The 26,682-nt window shown below is 37.8% G+C and overlaps 1 protein-coding gene across 1 annotated transcript in view; it reads left to right on the plus strand.

Annotated features, from left to right (window-relative positions):
- TMEM232 (transmembrane protein 232) overlaps window positions 1-26,165 on the plus strand; it is a 216,127-nt gene extending 189,962 nt beyond the window's left edge. The window contains exons 12-13 of the mRNA XM_036747734.1: window positions 12,313-12,403; window positions 25,905-26,165. Coding sequence (XP_036603629.1) covers window positions 12,313-12,403; window positions 25,905-26,165 — 352 coding nt within the window. The remainder of the gene's footprint in view (window positions 1-12,312; window positions 12,404-25,904) is intronic.
- The last annotated feature ends 517 nt before the right edge of the window (window positions 26,166-26,682 follow it).

Raw genomic sequence — 26,682 nt, forward strand, 5'->3', positions numbered from 1 at the left:
TATAGTGGAAATTGTGCTAGGTACTGAAGATGTAAATACAAACAGCAAAAAGATAGGTGGCCCCTGTCTTCAAGGAGCTTATATTCTAATGGGGGAGGTTGGCATATTTAAAAAAAACACCTGAAAAGCAGGGGGGGGGGTGGGGAGAAACTCATGAGTAAAAGCGTGGTTGCAATGCATAGAAAATTAAGGATGGGCACTTTCTTAAAATGGAGGTTCTGGGAGGAACTCAATAATGAAACAAGAGGGGTTTAAGGATAGAAGGAGAATGAAGGTAAACCATGGTATCAAAGTCCATAGAAAGAAGAAAGTCGAAGAATATAAAGAATTGCAAGCTACTAGCAACCATTTAAAAAAGACTGAATCACTAATACCTAAGAGGAATGAAATCAAAATAACAACAATGTTTTACCACACACCCTTAGGTTAGGTTGGGTTAAGTTAGGTTAGGTTAGGTTAGGTTAGGCTGTTGTCCTTCCTTCTTGAAGAAGACCAAAATGATGTCAGTATGCTAGAGTCAAGTTTTAATGTGTCCAGCTGTGGCTGATCAGACCAATATTAGCTCAGAATGCTCCACCGCAACTTGGGCACAAATAGTGCATGTGAACAAATGGATATTTGTACATCCTGCATTTCCTTTGAGCTGTTTCAATTCTGTTTTGCTCATAGAGCACAGTACCTTCTCTGATATGGGCACACCATGCTGAGTGGCCCTGTACCAGTTTCTCATGTCACACAATCAATTCCAAAGTTCTTAAGATAGACCTTGAGAGTGTCTTTGTATCGCTTCTTCTGACCACCATGTGAACGATTGCTCTGTGTAAGTTCTCCATAAAATAGTCCTTTTAGTAAGTGTACATTTTGCATTCAAACAGCGTGGCCAGACCATCAGACTTGCACTCTCTGAAGCAGAGTTTGAATGCTTGGCAGTTTAGTTTGAGTAAAGACCTCAGTGTCTGGTTCCTTATCTTGCCAGGTGATCTTCAGAATCTTCCTAAGACAATTCAAATGGAAGCAATTCAGTTTCCTGGCATGGCTCTAGTATACTGTCCAGGTTTTACAGGCATAACAATGAGGTCAGCACAAAGGCTCTGTAGACCTTCAGTTTGGTGGTTAGTCTAATATCTCTTCTCTCCCATACTTTCCTTTGGAGCCTCCCAAACACTGAGCTAGCTCTGGCAATGCATGCGTCAACTTCATTATCAATGTATACATCCCTGGAAAGTATACTACCAAGGTAAGTGGATACCACAGGGTTCAAAACTTTTCCATTTGCTGTAACCTGTAACCTATGGTTCTATGTATGTATGGTGTGGTGGCGGCTGATGGAGCACCTGTGTTTTCTTAGTGTTAATTGTTAGGCCAAAATTAGCACAAGCAGCAGAGAATTGATCCATACTTTGTTGCATCTCAGCTTCAGAGGCTGCATTGAGTGCACAATCATCTGCAAACAGAAAATCATGCACCAATACTCCCTCCACTTTGGTTTTGGCTTGTAGCCTTTAAAAGTTGAAGAATTTACCATCCATGTGGTAGCTGACCTTGATTCCTGCTCATGTTCATTGAAAGCATTTGACAACATGGCTGAAAACATTATGCTAAAATACATGGGAACAAGCACGCAGCCTTGTCTCACTCCATTGGTGACCGGGAAAGCATGAGAGCATTGTCCATTTTCTAGAATCTGGGCCAACAGGCCATCATGAAATTGACATACAATGCTGATGAACTTCTTCAACAACCAAATTTTGACATAAATTTCCGTAAGTCTTCATGACTAACATTATCAAAGACCTTGGTCAGATCTACAAACGTTGCGTATAGACCTCTGTTCTGCTCCTGGCATTTCTCCTGGAGTTGTGGGGCAGCAAACACCATATCTACTGTTCCTTGGCCCTCTCTGAAGCCACACTGGCTCTCAGGCAGAAAACATCTTCCCGGTGAAGAATTAGCCTATTAAGGAGGACTCTGACAAGAATCTTGCCAGCAATGTCTATGAGACAGAGACCCCCCTCCTCCCCACTGTGATTGTCACAGGGCAATCTATTTCCTTTACCTTTATAGAGATGGACAATGGAGGCATCCTCGAACTCCTGGGGGATAACCTCCTCTTGACACATAAGCCAGATTTCAGTCAGCTTTTGTATGAGCAATGGACCCCCTAACTTGTAAATCTCAGCTGGAATAGAATAAGCACCAGGTGCTTTGCCACATAAAAGGAATATAATGGCATTCAAAGTCTCTTCTTCAGTTGGAACTTCAGCTAGGGAGGGATTGACTTCAACCTGAGGTAAATGGTCAGTGGCCTTAGCGTTGATTGATGATGGTCTGTTGAGAACACTATGGAGATGTTCTCACTATGGAAGTCTCTCTAGGATCATATCCTTATTACTAATCAATGTGGCTCCATCAGCACTGAGTAGTTGAGATGCACCATAGGTCTTTGACCCGTAAAGAGCTCTCCAGGCATCACAAAAATGCTTTGGATAATTACTATCAGCATAAAATTGAATTTCATCTTCCTTCTTACTGAACCAAGAATCCTGCATCTCTCTAAGCTTTGCTTGTACCTTACTTTTGATGGAATTAAATTCTGCCTTCTTAGAGATGGATGAACCATCCTGCTGGCAAACCCTGTGGAGTTCTTGTTTTTCGTTTAGCAGCTTCTGAATTTCCTCATCATTTTCATCAAACCAGTCTTGGTGTTTGCAAGTGTTCTGGCCCATATGAGCAAATGCAGTGCTATATAACAAATCTCTGAAAACTGCCCACTCCTTTTCTGCTCCACTGTTGCCAACTGTGTGTTGGCTCAACTTTCCCTCCAAGTTAGCAACAAATTATTCCCACTCAAAGAAGAGCTCTAATTTGTTGACATTAATTCTTCTGGTAGTCATTTTGCCTTGGGGATGCCACTTTTGTTGAATGCGAATATTTGGCTTGGAAAATATTTAGCTGAATCAGTCCAGCACTCTGTGTCATGCATTTCCTTCATCACTCTCACATCCTATCTCCTCTCCTTACAATTACATAGTCTATTAAATGTCAACGTTTGCTGTGAGGGGCATCCGCAAAGTTTTCTGGTGCTTAGGTAAACAGAAGACAGTGTTGGTGATGAGAAGGTCATGAGATGCACAAGTCTTTAGTAGTAAGTGACCATTGCTGTTGCTGTTTCCAACTCCATTCCTCCCTAGGACTCCCTGCTAAGTCTGGTACTCTGAGCCTACCCTAGCCTTAAAGTTGCCCAGAATTATAAGCTTGTCATTTTTTGGTACACTGATGACAAGGATCTCCAGGTCTTCATAAAATTTTTCTTTGACCACATCAGGGTTCATCATGGTGGGAGAATAGGCACTGATGATGGTGGCATGATGTTTTCCTGAAAGTGTCAATCGCATTTTCATGAGCATGTCATTCACTCCTTTTGGCAGGCATACAAGCTTGTTGACTAGATTAATTTTGATTGTGAAATCTACATCAGCTCCAACTTCAGTAAGCTGGCCTTCATTTGCCAGCCTTGTTTCACTCAAGGCTGCTATTTGGATGCAATACTTGTTGAGTTCTCTTGCAACAAGAGCTGTCCTTTTTTCAGGTCTACTGGAGTTTGTGTGGTCTATAAGTGTGTGCACATTCCATGTGCCGATGGTGAGTGGAATTGTCTTTGCAGACGTTTTTGGTACATTTTTTTTGGTGTTTCAACCACAGAATGGGATTCCCCACCTACCACAGTAAACAGGCCAGGGTTGGGTAAGCAGACAATTTTTAGGCCACCTTTTCACACCAGGAGGTAAGCAGTGCAACCCTTAAAAGGCTGCTCAAATACCCAAGGGACTGCTTAATCTCACTGCTGCTTCTGATGAGAAATGACCCTATGGCCTGGGCCACCTATGTGCAGGATTGTGACTACAACTCCCAGTGTATCAGCACCTAATGCTTCATCACTTGCCTGTCACCACAGGACTTCAAGTTGGGGATAATGGTAAAATGGTATGGGTGATGTCTTGATTCATGCGTAAATTGGATTTAAGTGAGGCAGAGTTGCATAAAGTTGTCAGCCTCACTCTCTCCTCCAGAGTCATCATGGTCCAGTGGCAGGACCAAATCAAGAGGACTGGTGATGGCTCAAGATGCAGTGGATGACCTTAGTGTCTTCTATGTCTAAACAAGCTCTAAGTGCTCCACAATGCCTATTTCAGCTGCCTTCATGGCCTCTGGAACAAATTATTCTCATCTACCCATTCCATTAGGGAAAGTCTTCACATGCTTGGGATAGACACCCCCCCCCCTACACACAACTCACCAATGGGTTTGACACCCCTTGGTTACCTTCAACCTGGTTCAGCTTACGTGCTGAAACAGTTTACTGGACTGTGGCCACTGTGCATACTATAGCTTCTTGGAGCCACAGGTGAGAGTTGGGTGGAACAGGTAGACACCAAAAGTAGAAAGCAGCCCTGAAAAGGACTCAGCAACCATCACACCAGAGGTACTAGTTCTCCCTGAACACACCCTACACTACACCATACACCCTACAAATTAGCAAAGATGACAAAAGATGGCAATTGGTCTGTGGATCTATGAATCATTAGCATAACCATTTTGGAAAACAATTTGGAGATTCACAAATAGATTGACTTTCTTAAGTCTATTAGACAATCAACAAAACAACAAATCATACCCTGATGTGTAGTGTTTTCTAATTTCCAAGGTGTAAATGTCCACACTGAAAGTTTAGCAATCAACTGTCCAGGACTAGTTGAGCCGGCTCCAAGAAATTCCTGGGTAGAAGGGAACCCTTTATTTTTACAGACAATGAAACAGAGGCCCAGAGAGGAAAAGGTCACATGTGAAGTAACAGAAACAGGCCACTGAACCTAGGCCACTGACTACAAATCCACTACTCTTTCCACTGCATCATGCTGGTAGTGATATTAGGCTTTTAAGGCATAGAAGAGAAGGGTAGAGAAAATAAAGTCTATTGATATTTTGCCTTTTCTCTCTTCCCTTCATGGGCAAGAGTGACTAAGCTCTGAAAATTAGCCTGGGAACATTCTCATGATGCCAGACTAGTCAGTAACAGGTCTCTCATGATTCTTTTCTTAAATTTCCGAATGTAATTTACTCCCATAGGCATAAGGAAAATTCCTGTCCACTTTAGGGTAGTTTAATCCAACATGAAGGGAAGAAATAACTGTCCTTATATGAATTTCAAGTTTATGCTTGTGGGCATATCTCTCCTCAGCAGATCAGTTACCTACAAACAGCAGGCCAGGCAAACCTATGTGATGCAAGGTCAGTGGACAGAGATTTGGAGAATCTCAGGACAAACTTAGAAAGTGGAGCTCTACGGATTAAGTCTAATGGTGGTATGGCCTGTTATGCAAAATAGTCTTGAAAGATAATTGTGTATTTCTATGGCAATGAAAGAGGAGCAGTGTGACTAAGTTCCCAGGGGATACTCATAACACTATCTCTATACAAGTAGAACTTTGTCTTAGTGGACAAGTTTGTTTTTTTTTTAAAGTTAATTTATTTATTTTGAGTTTTCAACATTTACTTCCGTAAGTTTAAAATTTTCCACCCTCCCCCCCCCAAGACGGCCAGCAATCTGATATAGGCTTTACATATGCATTCCTATTAAACATATTTTCACATTAGTCATGTTGTATAGAAGAATTATAACAAATGAGAGAAACCATGAGAAAGAAAAAAACAAAACAAAACAAAAAAGAAAATAGTCTGCTTCACTCTACATTCCAACTCCATAGTTCTTTTTCTGGATGTGGATGGCATTTTCCATCACGAGTCCTTTGGAACTATTTTAGGTGCTTGCAGTGATAAGAAGGGTTAAGTCTATCAAAATCAGCCATCGCACACTGTGGCTGTTACTGTGTATAATGTTTTACTGGTTCTGCTCATGTCACTCAGCATCAGTTCATATAACTCTTTCCAAGTTTTTCATTACATTTCCAAGTTTTCCATTACATTCATATACCACAACTTGTTCAGCCATTCTCCAATTGAAGGGTATCCCCTCAATTTCCAGTTCTTGGCTAGCATAAAGAAAGCTTCTATAAATATTTTTGTACATGTAGGTTCTTTTCCCATTTTTATGATGTCTTTTGGATACAGCCTGAAAAGCAGTATTGCTGGGTCAAAGGGTATGCACATTTTTTATAACCCTTTTGGCATAGTTCTAAATGGCTCTCCAGAATGGTTGGATCAGTTCACAGCTTCACCAATAATGAATTAGTGTTCCAACTTTCCCACATCTTCTCCAACATTTTATCATTTTCCTGTTTTGTCATATTAGACAATCTGATAGGTGTGATGGGGTACCTAAGAGTTGTTTTAATTTGCATTTCTCTAATCATTAATGATTTAGAGCATTTTTTCATATGACTATAGATAGCTTTAAGTTCTTCCTCTGAAAACTGCCTGTTCATATCCTTTGACCATTTATTAATTGGAGAATGACTTGTATTCTTGTAAATTTGACTCAGTTCTCTACATATTTTAGAAATGAGGACTTTATCAGAGCACTAGTTGTAAAAATTCTTTCCCAGTTTTCTGCTTCCCTCTGAATCTTGGTTGCATTGGCTTTATTTGTACAAAACCTTTTCAATTTAACATAATCAAAAGTATCCATTTACATTTCATGTTTGCTATCTCTTGTTTGCTCATAAATTCCTCCATTCTCCATAAATCTGACAGATAAACTATTCCTTGGTCCCCTAATTTGTTTATAGTATCAGTCTTTATATCTAGATTGTGTACCCATTTGGACTTTATTTTGGTATACAGTGTCAGATGTTGTTCTATGCCCAGTTTCTGCCACTATTTTATGATTTTCCCAACAGCTTTTCTCAAATAGTGAATTCTTGTCCCAGAAGCTGGAGTCTTTGGGTTTATCAAACAGTTGATTGCTATAATCATTGACTACTGTGTCTTGCTTACCTAACCTATTCCACTGATCTACCCCTCTGTTTCTTAGCCAGTACCAAGTGGTTTTGATGATTGCTGCTTTATAATACAATTTAAGATCTGGTATGGCTAGGCCACCTTCCCTAGCATTTCTCTTCATTAATTCCCTCGATATTCTGGACCTTTTGTTTTTCCAGATGAATTTTAATATTATTTTTTCTAGCGATATAACATAATTTTTGGTAGTTTGATTGGTGTGGCACTAAATAAGCAAATTACTTTAGGTAGAATTGTGATTTTTATCATATTAGCTCAATTTAACCACAAGCAACTGATACTTTATAATTATTTAGATCTGACTTTATTTGTGTTAAAAGGGTTTTGTAATTGTGTTCATATAGTCCCTGGGTTTGTTTTGGCAGGTAGAGTCCCAAATATTTTATAATGTCTACAGTAACTTTAAATGGAATTTCTCTTTCTATCTCTTACTGTTAGGCTTTGTTAGTAATGTATAGAAATGCTGAGGATTTATGTGGGTTTATTTTATATCCTGCAACTTTGCTAAGGTTCTTTATTATTTCAAATAGTTTTTATTTGATTCTCTAGGATTCTCTAAATATACCATCATATCATCTGCAAAGAGTGATAACTTAGTTTTCTCTTTGCCTATCCTAATTTCTTCAATTTCTTTTTTCTTCTCTTATTGCAAAAGCTAACATTTCTAGTACCATATTGAATAACAGTGGAGATAATGGACGTCCTTGTTTCACTCCTGATCTTGATGGAAATGCATCTAGCTTATTCCCATTACATATAATGCTTGCTGATGGTTTTAGGTAGATGCTACTTGTGATATTAAGGAACACTCCATTTATTCCTATGCTCTCTAGTGTCTTTAGTGGACAAGTTTTGAAAGTGAGTTTTTGCTAATTTGGATCTTATTTTTAAGGTCAGTTTTGAAGATGTGCAATTGTATATTAAATAAGAATTATGTGATTAATCAAGACAATGTTCATTATCTTAGATATGAAGTACATCACAAAACATGAAGAAACTGTTAGAAGTTCTTGAAAGATACAGCTTTTGTTTTTCTAAATGCTTCTCATCTTATCTCTCTAGAAGAGAGGTACTATGTATTATGATGTGTATGATGTATTATGATGTACTTCTTTAAGAAGAAATGCATCAACTCAGTTCAGCCACCTGATGACAAAGCGGTAGGTAGGAAACACATGAATTTACAGTAAGGTCAATGAAAACTCAATAAAGTTGATGTCAGACAATAAGATCTAAGTTCCTCTTCTGCATGGTAGGATGTGTAGCACATAGATAAAATTAAATAAAATATTATAGAAATAAAAATTTGTAATGGTTGACTGGTTTATTACTCACTGTCTTTTTCTGCCTGGAATTTTTTGGAACAAATCCATGACTTGCCCTCCTTACCTTTCCTACTACAAAGAGAATGTAGGGATCTAGTGGCCAAGTGGTCTGAATTATGAACTTGAAGTTGACTTCAAACACTTATTAGGCATGTGACACTGGGTAAATCGCTTAAATTCAATTTCTCATTTGTAAAATGATGATAATAGCACATACTTTTCCAGGGTTGACGTGAGGATAAAATGAGATGATTTTGTAATGCAGCTTGCAAATCTTCAAATACTATATAAATTCTTGAAATTATTATTAAAACAATTCATCATTTCCTTGTATTTTTACAGTATGTTACATTTCATTTTGCAGTATATTACTTAGCCCCACAGTTCTTTCAACACTTTGAAGCATTGTGTGTGTGTATTTTTTATAAAACAGCACATTTGACAAGATGATATAGTTGACAATTTCAATGTAAATAAAATCCTTTCAATTATAAAAATGATCAAGAAATAATAGTCATCTTTATAATTAAAAACAACGAGCACTCATGCCTATTTATGACTTAGAAGTTATTTTTAGGCCATCAGATTCAGTAACATTACAAAAAGACAAATAAGGAAGGAAAAAAGCTAGAGAAAAAGCACTGATAAACAATCATAAATCTTAAATGAGGGAAAATTTAAAGAGATAAATAAATCAAGAAGGAAGGAAAATGCCAATTCAATAAGAACAAGCAAAATATAACTAACTTTATAATAGAAACTAGATTGTGTTAAGGGGGAAACCAAAGAAATACCCTGGGAAAATAAAGTTTAAAAATTGAATAAATTTAAGAAAAACTAATATAAAAGCCAGTAAGAAAATCAGTAAAGGGAAATTTAGAAGAAGTGAATTAAATGAGTCCCTAGGAAATTAGAGAGTGAATTAAACATTTTTAATTTATAAAGTCAAAGAAAACTTAGAGTTTCTACCTATGAACAACACTACCACTCTTGCTAAAGTGTGTTTTATACTTGAAAAATTCCCAGAACATCCTCACTTTATACATGACAATAGAAAACTTTTCTAGTTTATGAAACAATAACCTGCTTCTGGGTTTAGGGGAAGTGGCCTGCTGTGTTCCCTCCCTCTTCACCCAAGGTATATCTCTGATCTCAGTCCATTCATAAAAGGACCAGGTTCAGTCTTAGGGGAGCTTGACTTCCAAAGAGAGGCATTAGTCTCTAACCATTGTCTCTGACTTGTCCCACCTTGAAGACCCAGGGAAAATTCTTTAAAACTTAGATTATGGCTCATATCTAAAATCTCCCCAAAAAGAGGAGCAGAAAAGTATTCAATGTACACTACAAGTCATACATTAGGTGAACTCTTTATTTCCTCCATAGAAAATAAACACTTAACATAAAGATGCACAAACATACATTGATAACAGATATAAAACAGCATGTACTAAATTATAACTATTGTTATACTCTCCCGGTGGTTGAGACTTAAACTTCAGAACATGCAGAAATTTGCAAGACTGCTCAATAGGCATTTCATATTTCAACTCATCTCTTCATTGTCCAAATAATTTCCCCCCAGGTCCATAGGAGTTGCAGTGGATAGAATCTTGAACTGGAAGTCAGGAAGTCACATCCAGCTTCAGATACTTCTTATCTCTGTGATCCTACTCAAGTCACAACCTCTGGCTGCCTTAATTTCCTCAGATCTAAATTGAAAATAATTATAGTACCCACCCCACAGGATTATCATGAGAATCAAATAAGATATTTGGAAAGTGCTGGTCAAGGTCTCCCACTACATGCAGTGCTATCTCCAGTCATGCCAATGGACCCAGATGGCTCCAGAGGAGAAAGTAAGGATGGTGACTTTGCACAGTCCTTCCTCATTTAAATCCAATTCACCTGCAAATCATGGCATTACCTTCCTGGTGCCATGGTCTTCTTTGAGAAAGGACAAACAACAACAACAGTACAATGTCTGGAATATAGTTGGTGCTTAACAAATACACATTCCCTTTTCATTCCCCTACTCAAGTCTTCTGGTAAGCCTGGCCATGAGTTAAACTCCTTCTCTTTGTTGCTGGTCATCCTCTCTGATGAAGAATTTCCCTCTGCTACCAGTCAGCTCCAACCAAATGACCCAGAATCTCTCGATATTTCAAACTCACTTGATTGCGTCTGCAACTGGATATATTCCTTTTTTGGTTTTGCAGTTCAGTTCCCTAAACTGAAAAAGAAATAAAACAGAAACAGCATCTAGGAGCCTAAAGCCTAGCCTCAGGCTTGCTTAAGTCCATACATGCTTTTAGTTACTATGTGTATGCCCTTTACTTCTGCCAAAGTTAGGAAAGGGCACCAATTTTGTCTTTATCCCTACAGAGAGATGCTTGAAGATTACTTCTATGCTTAGGAGAAGAACTAAAGATGAGATGAGTCTATTTGAAAGGTTTTTTGAGTCAACCATTCTTCCTGCTCAATAGGTGAATTGTTTCATCATCTCACTCTAGGTAGGGGCTACAGCGACCATCCCACAGATCATATACTAGAATTCCTCTGACAACTTCTGGGTTTACCAGGATCTCAGCACTGAAAGACTTAGTACTTAGAGATGATGAAACAAATCATCAAAGAGTGTGGCAGCAAGGAGTTAGAAACAAAATAGATTATCATAATTTATGGATTGACTAAGTAAATTGTGGTATGTGAATGTCATGGAATATTACTGTCTTAAAAGAAATTATGAATATGATAAATACAGAGAAGCATGGAAAGATTTCCACGATCTAATGCAGGGTAATGTAAGCAGAGCCAAGAAAACATTACACACAGTGACTACAATAATGTAAGTGGAAAGAATAACTACAAAACAGTCAAAAGTGAATATTGTCAAATTATAGAGAGCAAGTATGGCTCCAAAGAAGAGTTTTGAGAAGACATGCCAATTGCACTCCTTTACACAGTTGAGAGGTTTGTGTGTGTAGTACATTGCATATGTTTTCAGGCTTTTTTGATATATACATCATTTTTGTTGGTTTTTTAGTCCCTTACTCTATTTTTTCTTTAAAAATGTTATTTTTTGTAGGATGGTTTTCTGAAAGGAGATTAGGGGAGGGATACCGAGAAAAATTCTGACAATATAAAAAAATTACAAAATCTAAAAATAAAAGAAATGAGTACAAAACCCACTTAAACTCTTTGATGATTTGATGACTTTTTAGTTCAGAGATATAAAAGTTTTTATGGTAAACAAACTTCATTTTCAACAACAAAAAGTCAGTTTTATAAAAGTTTTGCTAATTATAATGGCTTCATAAAATCATTAGTTAATATCTCTGGCAAATTTATTCTTAGGGCAAAATTCATCACTAATAATAGCATTAATAAATCTATATTTCAAATAATTATTATACATTTGATAACTTTTTATTACCTTGTCAGAACTGATAAGAATGTAGTTTTTTTTTTTAAATTCTGTAATGTGCCTAACATACTAGGAGAACTGTCAACACAGACATTTTTTGTTGTTGTTGTTTGCTTGTAGTCACAGTATTATTGCAGTTGTTTTTTCTCTGAATGCTTGATAGAACTCATTTATAAATCAATGTGTTCTTTTTTTTCCTGTCTTTGGTGGTTTACTGATGTCTCATTCAACTTCCTCTTTTCTGAGACTGTATTATTTAGTTTATTTATTTTTCTGTAAATCTAGGTAATTTGTATACATTTTTTCTAGATATTTAAGAACTTTCCTTTTGGTTGTTATTTAATTCAAGTCAAATGCAAAAACCAAACATATCAGAATTAATCATGAAAGATAAATAAGGACAGAAAAATTTTGAAAACTGCTGGGTTATACAAGACATCTAGTCTTGTGGAGTACACTATATTCACTAAGTACTTCATATTGATTGTATGTAATAAAAATGTTAACATGTGAGTTATACTTCACAGAAACATGCCAGTAATAATGCATATGCTTATTCATGGGCTTTGCATTTTTTGTCTGAAGGGAAAGATATCCAGAAAAAGAAATAATCCGTCCCTATCCTGATATTGTTACCCGTGCAGATATGGCATTGCGAGCTATTGTTGAAAAGCAGGTAATATTCACTTTCTTAAACCAGTAATGTGCTTATATATGTATATGTGTGTGCATACTATAAAGATGCCTTGAATGAGAAAGTATAGTTTTAAGGCATGAAATTTTATATGTAGCCCATACAAAGAAAATATTTGGGATTACAACATCTGGCCATGAAGGTGCATTGCTAAATTTAATTGTTTTGCTATACTACTGATACATATTTTTTTCAAATTGTTTTTTTTTATTTAACATATTTAGTTTTCAGCATTGATTTTCACAAGAGTTTGAATTACAAATTTTCTTCCCATTTCTACTCTCCCCCCCACTCCGAGATGGCATATATTCTGGTTGCCCTGTTCCCCAGTCAGCACTCCCCTCTGTCACCCCACTCCCCTCCCATTCCCTTATCCCTTCCTTTCTTGTAGGGCAAGATAAATTTCTACGCCCCATTGTCTGTGTATCTTATTTTCTAGTTGCATGCAAAAACATTTTTGTTTGTTTTTGAACATCTGTTTTTAAAACTTTGAGTTCCAAATTCTCTCCCCTCTTCCCTTCCCACCCACCTTCCCTAAGAAGTCAAGCAATTCAACATAGGCCACATGTATATCATTATGTATAACCCTTCCACAATACTCATGTTGTGAAAGACTAACTACATTTTGCTCCTTCCCAACCCATCCCCCTTTATTGAATTTTCTCCCTTGACCCTGTCCCCTTTCGATAGTGTTTGTTTTTCACTACCTCCACCCCCATCGGCCCTCCCCTCCATCATCCCCACTATTTTTTTTTATCTTCTTCCCTCTTCTTTCCTGTGGGGTAAGATTCCCAATTGGCTCTGTATGGTGTTCCCTCCTTAGGCCAAATCTGATGAGAGCAATGTTCACTCATTCCCCCCTCATCCACCCTCTCCCCTCCTCCCACAGAACTGCTTCCTCTTGCCACCTTTATGTGAGATAATCCACCCCATTCTATCTCTCCTTATCTCCCTCTCTCAGTATGTTGCTCTCTCATTCCTTAATTTGATTTTATTTCTTTTAGATATCTTCCCTTCATCTTCAACTCACCCTGTGTCTACTCTCTCTCTCTCTCTCTCTCTCTCTCTCTCTCTCTCTATATATATATATATATATATATATATATATATGTATGTATGTATATACACACACAGATATATACATACATACACATTCACCCATATATATACATAAACATATATACATGCATATTCCCTTCAGCTACCCTAACACTGAGGTCTCATGAATCATACTTGTCATCTTTCCATGTAGGAATGTCAACAAAACAGTTCACCTTTAGTAAGTCCCTTGCAATTTCTTTCTTCTTGTTCTTTTTCTTGATTACCTTTTCATGCTTCTCTTGATTCTTGTGTTTGAAAGTCAAATTTTCTATTCAGTTCTGGTCTTTTCACTGAGAAAGCTTGAAAGTCCTCTATTTTATTGAAAATCCATATTTTTCCTTGGAGCATGATACTCATTTTTGCTGGGCAGGTGATTCTAGGTTTTGATCCTAGCTCCGTTGACCTCCAGCCCTTCGATCTCTTAATGTAGAAGCTGCCAGATCTTGAGTTATTCTGATTGGGTTTCCACAATATTCAAATTGTTTCTTTCTGGCTGCTTACAGTATTTTCTCCTTGATCTGGGAGCTCTGGAATTTGGCGACAATATTCCTGGGAGATTTCTTTTTGGGATCTATTTGAGGAGGCGATTGATGGATTCTTTCAATTTCTATTTTGCCCTGTGGCTCTAGAATATCAGGGCAGTTCTCCTTGATAATTTCTTGAAAGATGACATCTAGGCTCTTTTTTTGATCATGGTTTTCAGGTAGTCCAATAATTTTTAAATTATCTCTCCTGGATCTATTTTCCAGGTCAGTGGTTTTTCCAATGAGATATTTGCCATTGTCTTCCATTTTTTCATTCCTTTGGTTCTGTTTTATACTATCTTGATTTCTCATAAAGTCACTAGCTTCCACTTGCTCCAATCTAATTTTTAAAGTAGTATTTTCTTCAGTGGTCTTTTGGACCTCCTTTTCCATTTGTCTAATTCTGCCTTTCAAGGCATTCTTTTCCTCATTGGCTTTTTGGAGCTCTTTTGCCATTTGAGTTAGTCTGTTTTTTAAGGTGTTGTTTTCTTCAGTGTATTTTTCAGTATTTTTTTGGGTTTCATTTAGCAAGTCATTGACTTGTTTTTCATGGTTTTCTCGCATCCTTCTCATTTCTTTTCCAAATTTTTCCTCTACTTCTCTAACTTGCTTTTCCAAATCCTTTTTGAGCTCTTCCATGGCCTGGGACCAGTTCCTGTTTTTCTTGGAGGTTTCTGTTGTAGGCTCTTTGACTTTATTAATTTCTTCTGTCTGTATGTTTTGGTCTTCTTTGTCAGCAAAGAAAGAATGCAAAGTCTGAGACTGAATCTCAGTGCGTTTTCGCTGCCTGGCCATATTCCCAGCCAACTAACTTGACCCTTGAGTTTTTCAGTGAGGTATGACTGCTTGTAGACTAAAGAGTTCTATGTTCCATGTTTGGGGGGGATGTGCCAGCTCTGCCACACCAGCACTGGTCCTTCCCCAAGAACCCCCAACCCAGACTGGGCTTAGATCTTCAGCAGGCTGTGCACCCCTGCTCTGATCTGCCACTTAATTCCTCCCACCAGGTGGGCCTGGAGCCGGAAGCAGCAACAGCTGTAGCTGCCCCACCTCCACTGCCCCTGGGGCTGGAAGCCGAACTGCGAACTCCTTCCACTCCCGCAGCTTTTCCCACTAACCTTCTCTGCAGTCTTTGGTGTTTGTGGGTTGAGAAGTCTCGTAACTGCCGCAGCTCACTGATTCAGGGCGCTAGGGCATGCTCTGCCCGGTTGCTGGTCTTGTTGGTCCGCGCCACTCATGCTGGGCTCTGCTCCACTCCGCTCCCAGCTCCGTGTGGAATAGACCTCACCCAGAGACCATCCAGGCTGTCTTGGGCTGGAGCTCTGCTTCCCTCTGCTGCTTTGTGGGTTCTGCCGTTCTAGAATTGGTTCAGAGCCATTTTTTATAGGTTTTTGGAGGGACTGGGTACAGAGCTCACGCTAGTCCCTGCTTACCAGCCGCCATCTTGGCTCCGCCCCACTACTGATACATTTTAATATCTTTCCTAAATTATGGAAAAGTTTGCCTCTTTGTATTTGTAAAATATCAGCTTAACCTATTTATTGAATTAGCACTGATTTATGAGAAGAATCTAGTTTTTGAGTTCTTTTGCTTTCCTCTGAACTAACTACCAGTCCTTAACAGTTAGCTAGCTACCTGGTGACCATCTTTTGTCCTTGATAGATGAAAAAGGTTGCTAATCATTTTCTTGTAAATGGGCTTCCCCAGCTATATGTATATGAATTTTCCCAAAATTTACTTCCAAAGGGGAGGAGGGTTTGGAGCAGGGAAAGAGGAAAGAAAATGTTCATTAGTTTTTTTTTTTTTTTTTAAGCATGATACAAGCAAAGTAGTAACTATAATGGGCAAGTTCTTACTACAATACTTGGAAATTGAGGTTTCCAACAAAATATTGTCAGCTGTGGAATCATGACCTTGTAACCCTGGTTAATATTTTCCTTTATTTTATTTAACTGTGTTCATCTTTCTAAAGAAAGGAAGAAATTATTACATTTACTGATAAAAACCCAAGTAATATTTATCCACATTATTTAGATTTAGCTATACTTTAATCCATTGAGCTACTGCCCTAGCAGCCTACTGTAAGAATGAATATACAGTACCAAATAGATATAGAGTGACCAATTTGAAAAATCAGCATGAGTCCCATAAGGATAGCACCCTCAGTTAGTCTGAAAGCATTTATTAGGCATCTACTATGTTCTGGACATTTTACTAAACCCTGTTGAGACAAAGAAAAGCAAAAACAAAACAAAAACCAGTCCCAACTCCCAAGGAGCTCAGAGTCTGATGAGGAAGACAATTTGCAAAACAACTTTATACAAATAAGATGTATACAGGAGAAGGCTGGGATAGTCTCAGAGCCAAGGCACAAAAATTAAGGAGGCTTCTCACAGAGAGTAGGACTTTTGCTGATATTTAAAGAAATATAAGGAAGCCAGGAGGTTGAGGTGAGGAGGGAGAGTTTCAAGTTTGTGGGAAAGCCAGTGAAAATGCTTAGAATCAGACAATGGAGCATCTTATTCAAAGAAGAGCAAGGAAGTCAGTGTCACTTAATGGCCTAACACATGGAGGGAAGTAAGATATTAGACTGGATAGATAGAGAGTGGCTAGGATATGAAGAGCTATAAAAGTCAAATAGTTGGTTTTATATTTGATCCTGGAGGTAATAGGAAGCCACTGGAGTCTATTAAATAGGAGACTGGAATGGTCATATTTGTGCTTTAGATAGCAGAGTAGAGGATGCTTTGGAGTGGGAAGAGATTTGAGGTAGGGAGACTTAACCAGCAGACTATTGCAACAATCCAGACTTGGTATGATGAGAGTCTGTACCAAGGTGATGGCTATTGGAGAGGAAAGAAGAGGGTGTTTACAAGATTACTAAGGGTGAAAACCAGGATGTGACATCAGATTATGTATGAAGGGTATGAGAGAGAATAAGCAGTCTAGGATAACACTTAGGTTGTGAGGCTGGGTAACTGGGAGGATGGTGGGTACTCTCAATAGTAATGGAAGTAAGGAAGAGCATAGTATTTGGGAGGAAAGATAATGTTCACTAATACTGGACATAGTGAGTTTAAGATATCTTTAAGGCATTTACAGGACATCCAACTTGAGATGTCTAATAGGCAGTTAGAGATGCAGGAATGTGGTCTGGGGAGAGGTTAGGGCTAAACAAAGTAGACCTGAAAGTCATCTGCAGAGAAATGAAAATTGAAATCACAATAGCTGACGAGATCTGCAAGGAAAATAATATAGAGTATGGAGAGAAGAGGGTTGAAGAAAAAACCTTAGGTGACTCTGCAATTAGTAGGCATGACCTAGGTGAAGAACCAGTAAAGGAGGCAGTGAAAGAGTGGTCAGTGAGTCTAGTTCAGTCACTAAACATTCGTGATACATCTGCTACATGCCAGGCACTGTGCTAAGCACTGGGAATACAAAGAAAAATAAAGGCAGTCCTTGCCCTCAAGAGCTTACAGTTTAATGGGGGAGACAGCCTGCAAACAACTCAGTACAAATGAGCTCTTTACAGGATACATTTGAAATAATCAATAGAGACATGGAACTAGAATTAAAAGACATAGGGAGAGCAGAACCAGGAGAACATTGTCCACAATAACAGCCACATTGACTGACTTTGATAGATTTAGCTCTTCTCAGCAACACAAGGACCTAAAACAATTCCAGAAGACTCATGATGGAAAATGCCATCCACATTCAGACAAAGAAATATGGAGTTTGAATGCAGATCGAAGCAGACTATTTGCTCTCTTTTTGTTTTGTTTCATTTTGTTTTTTTCTTTCTCACGGTTCCTCCCATATATTCTAATTCTTTTATACATGACTAATGTAAAAATATGCTTAATAAGAATGTATGTGTATAGCCTATATTGGATTGCACACCATCCAGGGGAGGGGAGAGTAGAGGGAGGCAGAGAAAATTTAAAACTTATAGAAGTGAATATTGAAAACTAAAAATAAATTAATTTGTTGAGAGAGAGAGAGAGAGAGAAGGAAAGGTAAGATTTCAGCTGGGACTTGAAGGAAGCCAGAGAAGCCAGGAGGCAGACACGAAGAGAGTAAGCATTCCAGGCATGGAGGGCAGACAGTGAAAATGCCCAGAACATGGAGAGAGTCTTGTTCAAGGAACATTAAGAACACTAATATCACTGGGTTAATGAATATCCATATAGAATAGTGGCAGAGTATATGGTGTAAGAAGACTGGAAAGGTAGAAAGGTGTCAGGTTATGAAGGGATTTGAATGTCATGCAGATAATTTTATATGTCATTAGGAAGATCATAAAGAGTTACTGGAATTGATTGAATAGGGAGGCAACATGGTCAGACCTGCCTAATTTCAGGAAAATTAATTAATTTGATAACCGAGTAAAGGATGGACTGAAGTGGGAGAGATTTATGATAGGAATATCAACTAGCAGGCTGCTACAATAATATAGGCATCAAGTTCTGAGGGTCTGCACCAAGGTGGTAGTAGTGTTAGAGGAAAGAAGATGCCATTCAGGTAAACTCAACAGGTTATATCAACGGTTTAAATACGAGATGAGGGGACGTGAAAAGAGACTGAAATCTCAAGGATGACACCTTTGTTGAGAGCCTGGGTGACTGAGGGGATGGTGATTCTTTCCATAGCAGTAGGAAAGTTGGGACAAGGAGAGGTTTGGGTGGGAAAGACAATGAGTTCAATTTGGGACATAGTGAGTTTGAATGTCTTCTAGAAATCCAGTTTAAGATATCTGAAAGGTAATTGGAGATACGAAACTCAAGGTCAGGAGAAAGAAGGTCTGTCTATGTAGATTTGAGAATTATCAGCAAAGAGGTGATAATTGAATCCATTGGTGTCGATGAGATCCCCAGGTGAAATTTTATATAGAGAGAAAATAAGTGGGCCCAGGACCCTCAGTTAGCAGGTATGATCTGAATTTTGATCCAGCAAAGGAGACTGAAAAGAGGTAGTCAAGAGATAGTGACTAAAGGAATTTGAGTGATATAAGATGAGGAGGAGGGGAGAAAAGGGAGCTATTGGTAAATGACCTTAACACTTTTCGTAAAATATAAGACAAAGTTCTCAGCTGAAAGGGTGGTTAAGGGAATCTATGGAAGTTTGAAGAGGGATGAAAAAGTTTGGAAAAGGTTCTGCAGTGAATGGAATGGATTAGTTAGGGAGGGATAAAAGCAGTGCCTTGTGAAGCCAGTCAGCATGTTGTTATCATTGTTTTTAATTTTCTCTAGCTTTGTTCAATCTGATCGCTACTACACCAATATTTGCAATTTTCCAACAATGGGCTTAGCTACCATTTGAAGTTAAGCAGAGACTAGATGGCCATGTAACTATAAAAGGGATTCATGTATTGGATATGAGAGGTTACACTACCTCACTATGATTCTAATTAAAGTTCTTCAAAGACATCTTAGCTTCCATGAAATGTAATATATAACATCCACTTCAGGTGATCTCTACACTTTTGTAATAAGTCAAAACTTGTCAAAGATAAAAATTGCTAAACTCATGTTGCTGAGAATGAGTTATGGAGGCAGCTTTAGTATGCAGAGGGTACCAGAAGGACAGGGGAGAACAAGTTAAAACCAGGAATATCTTTGGGCCAATTAGAAACCAATACCCACATATTTTCTCTTTCTTCTTGGGCACATAAACCATCCATATCTGACAAGGTAATAGCAAGTATTGAGGATCTATTTATTTTAATATAAAAACAAAATATAAATAATAAAGGCAGGATTTTTTTTCTTTAAAGTTCCTCACTCCAGGACCTAAATCGTTAGTTTCATCTTTAGTCTCTTTATATGACTATCAGTAATTTGAGGGGATTTATAGTAATTTATTCTAAAGAACATTTTATAAAAGTTATTTTCAATAACCTATATGCTGTTTACTTGTTCCAAAAAATCAGGGATCTCTAATCAGGAAATTAAGGGCTATTGATAGAACTTGATGCTTAACCAGGTAGCTCACCAAGCTAATTTCTATCACTATTCCTGTTCTTTGTGGTTTCCTAGGCATTTCTGTCAGGGAGAGAAATGCTTTGTTGGCAGTGTCCCTTTCCCCAAATCAGGACTTTATGCACTTTGTGCTATTTCTCTCCTCAGCCTTCTATGTAACAGGATCCTGAAATTGGGAGGGACCTCAAATATTATCACTTCCAGGCTGTAACTGAATAGAAATCCCTGATAAGTAGTTAACAGCTTTCACTTGACCTCCAATGGTAAGGAGCTCACTATCTCCTCAGGTAGCCCATTTCAGTTTTAGTTGAGTTTAATTGTTAGAAAACACTTCTGTCTAGTGTGTCTGAAATCTTCCTCTTTGAAATTTCTACTATTGATTGTAGCTCTATTTTTGGAGCAAGAAAAAGAAGTCTAAGTTGTCTTCCACTAGATATCCATTCAGATAATTGAAGGGATCTACGTTTCTTTAGTTTTCTTTTTCTAGGCCTTTCTAGGCCTTTTCTTAGGCCATCTTTGCCTTTTACAAGGAATCCCAGTGTGGCATAATTTTCAGTCCCATAAGCATCTTTATTGACGTACACCAGCTTATGAATTTTCCCCTTAAATATGACACCTAGAACTGAACACAAAGTTCTAAGGAAGAGTACTAGCATATGGTATTTTATTGTAACCTAACATTGAAGTGAGAGACATCTTGGCATAGTGGATTCTGGACCAGCTTTGGTGTTAGGGAGATCTGAGTCCTGACTGACCTGTTGGCTAGGTGGCCATGGTCATCACTTAACCAAATCACTTCCCTGGCATCCATAAAACTTTAAGTTACAGCATCAGCATCATCAGGGAGAAAACCACATTGAGAGCTCCCCACATTGATTCAGATCCAGACCAAAATAACAACAGTGGTAGTAGTAGTAGTAGTAGTAGTAGTAGTAGTAGTAGTAGTAGTAGCAGTAGTAGTGTAGTAGGTCATTAAAATAAATCTCTTCTTACACATTTTCTAGCTATACTCTCTTCCCATTGTGTACTTGTACAGGTGATTTTTTTTTAATCCAAATAAACTGTGTTCTAGCTATTCCTATTTAATACTAGATGGAGTCAAACATTCTACTCTGTTGAGGTATTGTGGGAATCCTAATTTTGTTGTTCAGGATATTAACTATTCCTCCAAGACTCATAGTTTGTCCATATTTGGTAAGCCTTCCATCTTCATCCAAGTCTTTGATAAACATTTTAAACAGCACATGGTCAAGAGCAAATCACTTATGCACTACACCAGAAATCTCTCTCCAAGTGGACACTGAACTATTAATGACTTTGGGTCCCAGCCATTCAAGCAGATCTGAATCCAAATAACTATATCATTTTTAAAGAATGTTGTGGGAGATTTTGCTAAACATTTCCTAACTCCCCAGTGACAAGGTCTGGTGAAAATTAAAAGTATCTCTTACATATAAAAAGTTGGGACATATGCTCTAGCCATCTCTAAGAAAGAATTTAGATGGAGAAGAGTTAAAATGAGATATTCTGTTTTGAAATTGAACTTATAGACTAGAGTCCCATTCATCAGGAAGGGAAATCATACAGGCTTGTGGGTCAGAACAAAGACACAAATCAAAATTCCAAGAGACTGAGATTCTAGAGGTTGAGAAAGATCCTAAAGTACAGAGGGTTAAGGTTCAGAAGGAGGTACTGAAGATTTGTGGGTTCAGTGCAACCGACTTGCTAGCTGTTCTTTGGTCTGGTTCTCCTGCATGGATTATTCCACCATGGGCTTACATGTTGATTTAAAGGCTAGAGCTGAATTATGGATCTGTTCCTGGGATTAGAGCCACACAGCTAAGTTTTGGAACTTGTTCTTGATTAATACACATCTAGGACCATTGCTCTCCACCCTGAACCTGGGACTAGGAACTGAATAGTGGGAGACAAGAGTTGCTGCGTGGCAGTTTTCCTCCACCCAATGCTAGTTCAGAGATACTCTGGGATCTCTTCTGCCCTGTACTTCTTGCCCTGGTTTCTAGTTTCAAACTTCTTTCCATCCCCTGGGAACTACAGTGCTCCAAACTACATGTATTCCTAGCCAGACCTTGTCTCCAGTGCCTACAGATCTCTGCCTGTCTCTCTAAACCATCTTAGATTGGAAAAATAACTCACTGTGACTTTTCCCGACTTTCCCAGATATTGTGGAGAAGGGACAATGGGGAGTTAGGCTACACTGCTTCTTCTCATGCTGCCATCTTGATTCTGAGTTACCATTTAACTATTTTGAAATCTTTCTGTAATCTAGAGTTTGAAGTTTTTCTATGGTCAGGTTCTGTTATCATCACACACTATTGTTTTTGGTTATAAAAATAAAGTACAATGAATTCATTAGCTATTTAACATTAGTAAGTCCTTTCAATCAAAGAAACACTGTAAGGCCAATACTATATCTATATAGATTCTATATAGCTTATATATAGTCTATATACACACATATGCGTGAGTGTGTATGAGATATAGATAAGTGTATGTATATGTGTGTACATAATTTAAACCATGTCAAAACCTGTTAGCTTCTTCTCAAAGCATAACTTTTAAGTTGCATCTAAATTTTCTTAATTATTTTGGCCTTGATTCCTTTATATTCCAAATAAAGTTGTCCTTGTTTCTTACCTATAACCCCTTGGTACTCTATCTCTTTATTATTCTCTCTCTGTCTCTCTCTGTCTCTCTCTGTCTCTCTCTCTCTCTCTGTCTCTCTCTCTCTCGTATTTTTTCACACAAACTTAAAATAAGTGTTGACATGTTCTTTACCAGTATATCATTAAAACTGATTTGATTTTAAATTATTATTTAACAAAAGTTATTTTACAGTAATTCCTTACCTTGAATATCACCTTGTCCTGTCTAGGAGGATTAGCTATTGTTGGGTTAAATCTAGTACCTAGCATAAAGTAAGTGGTTAACATATATTTACTGGTTAATTGATTAAGAGGGAGGAAGGCTGTCTTTTTTAGGAATTTCTACACATGCCAAAAAAAGGTATGTAAATAACATTTTTACATCATTGGTCTCAAAAGCAGGAGTTGTCAACCAATTATGACTACTCAATCACAAGTAAAATCAATGAGATCATTGTAGAACTTGAGACACCTTCTATATTCTGTAACCCCACTATTTTTTTCCACCAAGAAGTCTAGGTCTTGGCTTATGGCTATCTTCTTTTAGGTTCTTAAGCTGACATTACTTATCTTTGTTTAACAGGGTTTCTAAACCCAAAGAACCCTTCATTCTACAGGGTTTCCAGGGCTTCTTCCTTCCTCTGCTCCCCAATAACATACCAGTGTCCCAAATACTTTACTAGTATTTCCTATAAAGCATTCTAGAGGTAGATACTACAGAGGGGTGGGGTTGCAAAGAGTAAGGACAGTGGTAGGTGGAAAAGGTTAACATTCCATAGTTTACAAAGTTTCTTAGATCTTGACTTTAGTCCTTTACCACTTACAGGAAATTTTTGTCCCTTTCTAAATCTCCCTTGTACCTCAAATTCTTTTTTTAGTTTGGACCTTTATAGCAATTTAATTCTAGTCTCATCATTAGTAGAACTGGATGGTATCAACTGCCTTTCTAAAATCTTCTTCCTTAACCCTTGTGGTATGTAAAACCCTGAGCCAAAGCATATCCCTCCTACTTCCTTCAGCTCAGTCATATTGTGTTCCATCTTCAGCCTATTGGTCATATTCAAACATTCTGTCCTGTACCATCTTTCCACAAATTCTTAGCAAGAAGATAATCTTTCCAGTGTTAGACCCAAAGCTACTTTCCTCAAGTTTCAAGTCTTGGGATTTCCCTCACCCTATCTGGAGGTCTTAGAAGCTGCTTGCCTTCTTATCTTTCCATTTCTAGCTGATCTGCTTAAGTAATTCTCTGAATAAAATCTTTTGACTAGTTCAGCCCTTGATGGACTAGCAATCTCTTCTCCTTAGACTATGTATACCATAACTTAAATGTCAGGTCCTTCACTCACACCCCAAGTATGAGCCTCTTGATGAGCCTGCTTATCCCAAACAAATTGTTCTCTTATCCTTAACAGATGATCCAGTGTTTAACTACTCACTTTGATTGAATTGAGTTGGTGGATACATCCAATGGTTAACTCAGACGATAAACATTTCCTAGTACTTAGCTGGACACCAAATCACTTCCTTATCAGGGTCGTAACTTCCTGAACCTACTTGGCTTCATTCCCCTTGGGTGTCTGACACCAGGGTAGCTGCGAGCTGGGGAAAGATTTTTACTCTGCTATGTGTCAGCGCTACAGTGTGATTGCATACTAAGAAAAGATCTTCCAAATGGCAAGTTCTTACTGTAATCACAAAAAAAGTATTCATGGATACAATGAAATAGCGATACATTCACATTACCTTAATTCAGGACCATTTTATTACACTCAATTTGATGGATCTCATCTCTCACTACAAGGTAATATGGACCCACTTTCAGTTGATACTTTGGATGAAGGATGATCAAAAATCAGGGCCATGACCAATTCCCCAGGACTTAGTAGGAAAATCCATGTACCCTCTCCAACCCCTAACCCTCAGCGTTAGTCATTCCTCCTTTCAGCCTAGGATTCAAAAATAAAAGTAACCTTGACGCATGAGAAAATATACTTTCCTCTTTTGTAGAGGTAAAAGACCATTGTAGAATGTTGTGTTTAGGTGTGGTATTCTACACTGTCATAGAATAATGAGTATATTGTCAGATTTGAGTTTTTTGTGTGTCAGTTTTGTGAAACTTTGTTTTTATCCTTTTCTTTTTGATTCTTTGTTGCAAGGGTTGGTTGGGGGCAGGGGAAGGATCTATTTAGAAATGAAAGATATAAAAACAGAAGATGCCAATAAATCTATTTTTAAACAAACTTTTCCCCATGGAAATATTGGGGACCAAGTGCAGATTCTGCACAGTAGAATCCGCTGTGGTCTAATACTTATTCCATACCTTGTTCCCAAAGGATTTTTCAGAAGCCAGCTTACTACCATCAATAAAAAGTATGTAACCAACTCAAGTGACCCCAAGTGGCTGTCTTTACAGAGTTTTTGAAAAATAAGTATAGGTCTGCTCTGCTCTACAATTTCCTCTTCAACATTACATATTAATGTACTACTAGGTGCTACTTTGTTACTTGGATTTGCGTTTTCAACCGTTTTTGTGAGTTCTACCAGGTTTTCCTCTAGGCAAGTATTCTTGTTGAAGAAAAAAAAATGGAAAAATCATTATCTAAGGTTTGGGATGCGGAAATGTAAAATTGCCACTCTCTACCAAAAGAGCCTCTTCTATTGAATGATTTGCATTCTTTACAAAAAGTAAAAATTAATTCTTTTTCTAAGGATCTAAAGCTTTCCTAACCAAATTTAAACTTATAGTGCTGTACTATGTAAAATTCCTGAAGAAAATAATGGAAAGTTTTCAGAAACCAAAACTGACTAGAATGTTTTTTTAAATCAAAATTTTGCAGGGCAGCTAGGTGGCACAGTGGATAGGAGGACTTGAGTTCAAATTGGGCCTCAGACACTTACTAATTGTGTAACCCTAGGCCAGTCACTTAACCCTGACTGCCTGCAAAAAAAAAAAAAAGAAAGAAAAATGCACTCATTCTCACTTCAAACATCTCCATCTACTGTCAAAAAGTGTCACCTTCCCAAAAATATCACTCTCTATTATTAGAACCTATACTCTGGAAATAGGGAATATTTTTTCAGTCTGTCGCCATTAATACTCTCTGAGAAATCCTCAGAGAATAATTCATTTAAGGTGAAAGTAGCTTTTTCTAACATAGTTCTTGCATTTATATCAGTCTCCTCAATAAAACAAATTTTTTATGTACAACAGTGGGAGAAGGACCAGCAGATTAGACTTCGGGAAGAACAGATACTTCTGGATCAAGAAAGGAAACAAAAAAGAAAAGAGGAGCGAAAGCGCTATCGAGCCATGATGAAAAGAAGGGAAGAAAAAATACACAAGACAACCAAACCCTATGTACTCCCCGGACAGATTCCATCTGAGGAACATAAACTAATGACTAATAGTAGTTCATCTAATGATCCAAGAGACAAAGAGACATACAGTGTAGGAAAACTTTATTATGACTGACTGGAGGACACTTAAAGTAGTTGTCACTACTTTATGTAGTGACATAACTAAATGGGCACATGTAACTAAGCAAGAACTCACTTATTATTAGAAGCTGATTTTAGTCTTCACTATGCACAGTGTGAATCTGTTGATAGGTAATACCTTTAATTTGTCAGGAGGAGCTATAAGAATGGACTGGGATGATCAAAGCACTATTAGGAGCTTAAAACAGCTTTTTAGATGTTCTTTCACTCCATTCAATGCATGACTCTCATGGAGTGAATCTTACATTGGATTTTAAGGGAGATCTCAATTTCTTCTCTGTCTGTAAAATGGAGATGACAACAACTCTCTCTTAAAACTTTCTAGGGATATCATGAATCTCTAAATAAACATACAATATGAATTAGAAGTTTTATTTCATAAGGTACTATTTCATGGCCATGTGGTTGGAAAAAAGAAATGTATGTCCATTTTGAAGTAAAACATCAGTAGTTTTCTGGTTGAACCCACCGTATTCAATCACAAAATTTCC

The sequence above is a fragment of the Trichosurus vulpecula genome, chromosome 1 (genome assembly GCF_011100635.1).
Source record: "Trichosurus vulpecula isolate mTriVul1 chromosome 1, mTriVul1.pri, whole genome shotgun sequence".
Taxonomy (NCBI): Eukaryota; Metazoa; Chordata; class Mammalia; order Diprotodontia; family Phalangeridae; genus Trichosurus; species Trichosurus vulpecula.